The 6,631-nt window shown below is 42.7% G+C and overlaps 1 protein-coding gene across 1 annotated transcript in view; it reads left to right on the plus strand.

Annotated features, from left to right (window-relative positions):
- The window catches only part of RTEL1 (regulator of telomere elongation helicase 1), a 40,909-nt gene extending 34,588 nt beyond the window's left edge, over positions 1-6,321 (plus strand). The window contains exons 32-35 of the mRNA XM_026041911.1: positions 563-766; positions 1,356-1,535; positions 2,000-2,103; positions 5,948-6,321. Of these exons, the coding sequence (XP_025897696.1) occupies positions 563-766; positions 1,356-1,535; positions 2,000-2,103; positions 5,948-6,022 (563 nt within the window). The 3' untranslated portion in view covers positions 6,023-6,321. The remainder of the gene's footprint in view (positions 1-562; positions 767-1,355; positions 1,536-1,999; positions 2,104-5,947) is intronic.
- Positions 6,322-6,631: the final 310 nt, after the last annotated feature.

Here is a 6,631-nt window from a genome sequence, read left to right on the forward strand (position 1 = left end):
AACTAATCAAATTCATGATATAGTGAAGAGCGAGAAAGAAATGAGCTGTGTGTCACTGTGAGTCATAATCCTTTCCTAACAGCGAGTTGTTATCTCTAGGGAACTAATACGTTCACCTCGGAGGGCTCCACTGTGGGACTCTCCATGCTTGGCAATAAATGGTACTCGGGTTTTCTTGGAATTTCTGAGCACGTGTTTTGAATCCTCAACCAAGCAGACAGTAACGAGAGACTAGTTTTCTGGAGAAAGGCCTTTCAGATAAGTGTCTGCTTGGTTTAGCTAGATCAGTCGCTTGCTGAAGCGCCAGATCCGCTATCTATGGTGAGCTGTAGAGAGTGGAAGAACCTCCAGGCAAGCCGATGGTTTCCACTACCAACCATTCACCTACCTTCTGGCAAGGAAAAGCCCCTAAGTGTAAAATCAACAAAACAATCAAGTGTTCCACCACGCTGATGATACTCTAAAGAATACAGTCGATGTTGCTCAGCTTCCAAAGCATCAAACATCCTGCTGCCAGGCATTGATTTGTCCTGTGTATTCGACTGTGTTTTCTTYTGGGCAGGGTTTTACATGTTTGTGCGCCCTCACCACAAGGAGCAGTTCAGGCAGATGTGTAAAGACTTGACGGGGATGGTCTGCGGCGAGGGGCAGAAGCAAGTGCAACAGCAGCTGCAAAAGGAAGGCAGCACGGGCCCCACCTTGAAGAACTGGTGCACGAAGGCAGAAGATGACAAAACTCCAAGGAAAGCTCCCAGCCATGCACCAGGTTGGGAATGAGCATTTCTTAGTTTTATTTTTACTAGTGTTACTGGGTAGAGTCCAAGAGCCTTAGTTGTGGGCTCCCTGCGCTAGGTTGTGTGAAGGACGGTGGAAGCAATTGGCCCTGTCCAAATAGCATGAAAAGTGAGTATAAGAGGAGACAGAGGGTGGAATATAGATGGGGAAGTGCAAGGGTACAGGAAGAAAATCAATTACAGTGCAGTTTCCCTTAAAAAGTGCAGTGATTTTATGGCTGAAGGCAGACACTTGCACCTATAYGGCTGCAAGAGTAGATCGAGTAGGTTCCTCCTAGTGTATCTAGGAGGAATTTACCACAGAGCTATTTCAGTGTAAAAGCTTTTTTCAGTAATAATGTTATAGGTAAATAACAGAAGCTTCCGTTATCAGTGTGGCTTACAAAAATAGTTACTTAAGTTGTGTGTATGTTGGTGTTTTGCCACTTTTTCTTGTTTTGATTATTATTATACAGTGAAAGCTCACTGGGAACTACTGCTAATAGGCTCTTTACAAAATGCCCTGTATTGTGCCCTTTGTTGCCCTGCTCTGCATGATGTTCTTTCTTTGCTCCCATGCAGATGCTTCCAAGAGCGAGATGCCAGAGAAAATTCAGAGCAAGATTTCCTCCTTCTGCTTTAGTCAGGAAAGCAAACCTGAACTGCCAAAGACAGAAGGAGCCAAAGGAACCGGCCACGTGAGAGCCACCCCAAGCTCTGGAGCTCTGCCCATTTTTCCCCCACAAATGGAGCCAGAGTTTGGTACGTATAGGTGAGGGGTTGGGTGCAAATCTCCCCAGTTCACCAGAATAGGATAAATTACATAAAATGAAAATTATGTCATGGTACTGATTAGCGTGACATGCCACATGGMATTTGTACTTTCTGCTTATCGCATCTGCTCTGTTGGAGGACTGCTTTTTCGTTAGCCTGGTGATGTAATGGTTTCCTGAGAATTTAGAGATTTTTCTTGTCGACTTCCTTGTAATGCAAGGATGTAATCTCAGTTTCGGAGCGTGGATTTGAAGCGTAGAGAATGAGCAAGGCCATGTGAAAGAAATAACAYGACAGAGACTTCTTAAAATGCCCTGAATGTAGCCTTGGTCTTTGTCTTCCGTAGTGCACCAGATGCATATATGTGAGAAATGCACGTGTTACTGGAATGTAGTCATTCTCCTCTTCCCTCTCTCTCTCTCTCTCTTTCTTCCTCTCGCTTGCTTTTCTAGGAAGATTCTACTGCTCTAACTGCAGATCTGAGGATGATGTGCCTTTTAAATGCCCATTATGTGCCTTCACGTGCTGCAAAACATGTTGGGAGCAGGTCTTACAGGTTATCTTGTTACTGATTTCAGTGTTTTCTAAATCCRCTAGTGGAATTCTGTGTTTTTGAGGAGAACCATGTGGAAATCCATGGAAATGTACATTTACATTTTCCGTGTAAATGTACATTTACATGGAAATGTCATTTCTCTGTTTAGACAAACAGCCAAGCAAACAAACACAAATCACGATGAAAGGTTTACTGCCAGAGCATCTCTTCTGGCATTTCCATGCTCTTCAGCTTGATTGAAGGCAGGGTCCTGCTGTGATTTGGACATTCTATGCAATTTTCAGAGCTGTTTCCAGGTGTTTTCCTTCCCAGATCAATTCAGACAACAGGCTGTAGACATCAACTGGAAAAAAAAGATTCTTTTGTACAGCTGAATCCTTGTTGAAATATTTTTTCCTTGCCTAGTTCCATTATTCTTTCCCTTGTAAAAATCTCCTGTAAGGCACTGTTGTGAGATAATGGCAAATTCGCGCTCGTTATCCTGTCCCCCTGTCTTCCTGGCTGAATAAGCTCTTGGTTGGGATTCCAGTCCTTTGGATGAGAGGATGTAAGTGATGTCTCAGTGCACGTGCTTGGCAGCGTCTTACACAGCACTTGATTCCCTCCACTTGTGTTTTGGAGCCCCGTCAGTGATGATTATCTGTGACCCTCGACGCTGAAGTGCAACCCAAGAGCAGTGAGTAGTTTTGTAGGTGGTGAAAGGGCTGTTAATCAGTAGAGCTCAAGGAGCTGCAAAAACAGGGAGAGGGAAGAGAAATTTCTCTCATCTTTGAACCTACAAGCAAATATGCAATAAACAGTCCTTTCGATTCCAGAGAAAGGCCTATTTCTCGGGAAGAGGATGCTGAATACGTCAGCTGAGAGTAGAAAATAAACAGCACAGAACCCAAAAAAGTACAATAATCGAGGCTGGCTTGGTCTGATAGCAGCATAGAAAGAATATGGGACAGCACAACACCACCAAAGGAAGGCACCTCGCGTTTGTCCCTTGCAGATTGGAAAACCAAACCAGTTACCTGCTTTTGGGTACCCAATTGCTCCTCCTGTGACAAAGCGTAATCAGGCTGTCAAACAATCGTGCATTTTAGAAGCATTTCACGGTGCTTTTCCTGAACTGAATGCCTTGAAGTTCACCTTTAGAATGTGTCTTCCTCTGTTTTCCCGTCTCTGATTGCCTCTATCCCAACTAACTAAACTTTTGCAAGTAGCCCAGTAYAGAATCCCCTCTTGCTTTCTCTTGATTTTGCTAAAGATGCCTATTGAGGTTCCARGATTGAGAAAGACAAATCAATATCTGCTCTTTCATGAGCAATGTGTCTGCTTCAAAGAATACTCTACTTCAGGGAAGAGTCGTGCCAAGAATTTTTTTTTTTAGTATGTGTTTATAATCTGTGATGCTGAAGAGGAAAGCTGACTGAGGAACAGAATTAAAGATCTGGAGAGTTTAATGATAAGGTATACACTCATAATCCCACAGGGAAATTTTTGCATTATCTCAACCCGTAAAAATCTGCACTGTAAATCTCTGAGGAAGAACTCTTTTTGCCAGCAAGATGTAACTTGTAATTATTATTTTTGCTGGCTTACGGATTCACAGAAGTGAAACTGTCGTACATTTGAGCATTTGCACTGGCTTGTATTGAATTTAGTAAATTGAAGGTCTGGATTTTATCTTAATCCCCAGATTAATTGGCCTTTTCATAGTTCATAAATTACAAAACCCGATGAGGTGTTTTAAAAATCACTCTTTGTGATTGTTGTAGACTGGGAGGTTAAAGTGTCTTTGATTTGCTAGATTAGCCTTATTTCAGGTAGCCAATATAAAATCTTATCTGGGGAAATTGGTCAGTCCCTGTCAATGCCATTGGTTATTAATGACTTCTGCATTTACTGCATCGCCAGAGTGATCTTGCAGGTCACGGGGGAACTTGATTCCCCATTTTGCCAGCTGAAGGCAGGGGCAAGAAAATACCTGGTTTCCTTAGCAAGACGGAAGCTTGCTTTGTGGTAGCATAATACAGTTCTTTGGGGAGAAACTCTGATAAAGAACAAAAAAAAAAGGCAAACACAGTTTAAAGAAAACATGAGCATAATCACAGACATACTGAGTCAGGTGGAAGTCACCCAGCCTCTTGATGGGTGGCCAAAAGAAGATGCCTAGGAAAGAATCCAACAGCATGGCAAGCACAGCGGATGATTCTTCCAAGCACTTTCTTGGCTCAGCAAGCTCTCGGTTTGTTCTTCAGAATAACCCTTGCAGCTCCCAGAGCCAAAAAAAAAGATCAGTCCAAGTTCCCCAAACCTAGAGAAGCAATCTCCTAATAATCCCATCCCTATTCCTGTCCGTGTCTTGGTTTGTTGAGTCCCTTCCTAACAGTGGTGGGATTTTATGGCAGAGGGAACCTCACCAGCAGGAAATGAGCAACCATCCCYTTGTGGTGCCTGTGCTGCCAACTCTCATCAGATAATATTGGCTTTGTCACCTCTGACGAGGCTGGATTTGAAGATTGATTATTCTTTGACAAGTTACTCACCGTGTTTCTTCAGGTTAAATTCAATTTCAGGTTTATTGTCTTTATGAAGGAAGTGACTAACAGGCCGTTCTTCAAAAAGGTGATGACTTGTTTTTGCAGATTGTGATGTCCTTTCCAAATTGATGTTTTTATTGTAACAGCTGGGGCACTCGGTGAATAATTCTGAACTATTTGGGAAGCTTTCCAGGAGCACAACTGATTCGGGGGTTTTTAGAGGGATTAGTGACAGTGAGGTGGATGCTTTTCACTGTGTTTGATGAAACGGAGGATGCCAACATATACTCCTTCCTTAATTAGAAGTACAGAGGCCTTAGCTGTCTATTTTAGTGTTGAAATATATCATTTATTTGGGCTCTTCTACCAGAGCACAAATATTCCAGAGAAACTGTTGCTTGCTCTCGTTTTTATGCTATCTGCAGTATGGGCAAATAACCACTGACACTGGTGCTGTCCTTCCAGTAAGGACCGCTTCAGCATTTCAACGTATTGAGCTGATAATACTGCCTTTCTTGCAAATATATATGTTTTTAATTGTCTTATTCTTGAAGTAAGCAAAGCATTTTCACTCCACCAGTAACTATTCTTAAGAATAAACAGAGGATTAGTCAGAATTAATTTGTAACCTGTTTTGTTCTGAACTAGATGCTAAACTCTCGCAAGAGCATTTCCTTTTTGGAGTATGAAAAGGATGATTTGGGCTCCTCGGGGGGGTCAAATGACTAAAACCAGGTTCTGAAAAATCGGGATGAATTAAGAAGGAAACCAGATCCTGCACGGAGGCAAAGGTTGCCCCACGCGCTGTCCTTTGCTCTTCTCCTCGACGGGTGTGTGGTGGCGGGAGGAACTGCTTGTACCTTGTTCRAAAAGCTGTTAGTCACAGCCACGCTGTCGCTGATGTCCTGCAGATCACTTCCTCCAGCACGGAGCAGAAGGAAGTCGGAGTTCAGGGAACTCTTCTGTGATCTTACGGGATTTCACTAATACCACATACTTCTAAACTTCACAGCAGCTCTCGCAGGCTCTGCGTTTCCTCGTTCCTGTATTTTAGCCTTCCAGAAATAGAGCTGTAATTCACCTCAGGTAACTGCTCTAAATGCTTGTTACCACTTCACTGGGAAGCTTTTTCCCCTCCTTTTATTACTAGCCGTTAAATGACTGCACAGTGACACTGCATTTTAAAATAGACAGGTACACCATCTTGGGCACTGTCTCTTATGGCTCGCATGGCTCATATTTCATATTGGATGATTACAAACTTAATAGAGAAATTTAATAAATATTCTATGTGTTTTGTTCGTTTACTTTTATAGATGATGAAGAAGTGTCCAGAGTGCCAGAGTGATGTTAAGAGGAAGCAGTTAATCCAGGTTTTCTTCTGGTCATAATGTCGTCGAGAGAAAGGGCAAGTACTTTCTAACAGCAAAAAACGATTGGATTCTGAGTCTGAAGGGAAGCTGGTTGAAGGCTCATTGAAATGAACCCTGGCTCTGGACAGCATGCCATGCACCATGACTTCACATAGCATTTTCCCATCCAATACTTACCAAATCTGAAAGATTTGCCTCTTCTTCATCATCGGCAGAAGACAAGACAGTATTGCCCTCCATTAGAGCAAAGCRGCTGAATTTCATGTTATTTTAGCCTGTAGTGACTTCTTTGGGGCTGAATTTTTATATCCTGAGGCAGTCATCGTTAATTATCCCTTCAGGTAACATCAGATCCTGGAAAATCCCCTAGCAACAGCACTACGGTGGAATTGAGCTGGTCTAGTGAGGAGGCCAGAGTGCCCTTCCCTACCAAACGGGTCTTCCTGGAAGAAGTGATTCATGTTCTCCTGGTGCTTGGCAGCAGCTGCTGTTTCTAATAGCATCAGACGTGGAAAGACTCATTTTTATTTTTGTTTTTATTTTTTCCCCCCAAGTAGAGAAAAGAGCCAATTCATTTTAATCTTCAAAATAAATGAAGTTGGAAAGGGTAGGGGGCTTCATATTTCC

This window comes from Nothoprocta perdicaria, unplaced genomic scaffold (genome assembly GCF_003342845.1).
Source record: "Nothoprocta perdicaria isolate Ctin4 unplaced genomic scaffold, notPer1 scaffold_3, whole genome shotgun sequence".
Lineage (NCBI taxonomy): Eukaryota > Metazoa > Chordata > Aves > Tinamiformes > Tinamidae > Nothoprocta > Nothoprocta perdicaria.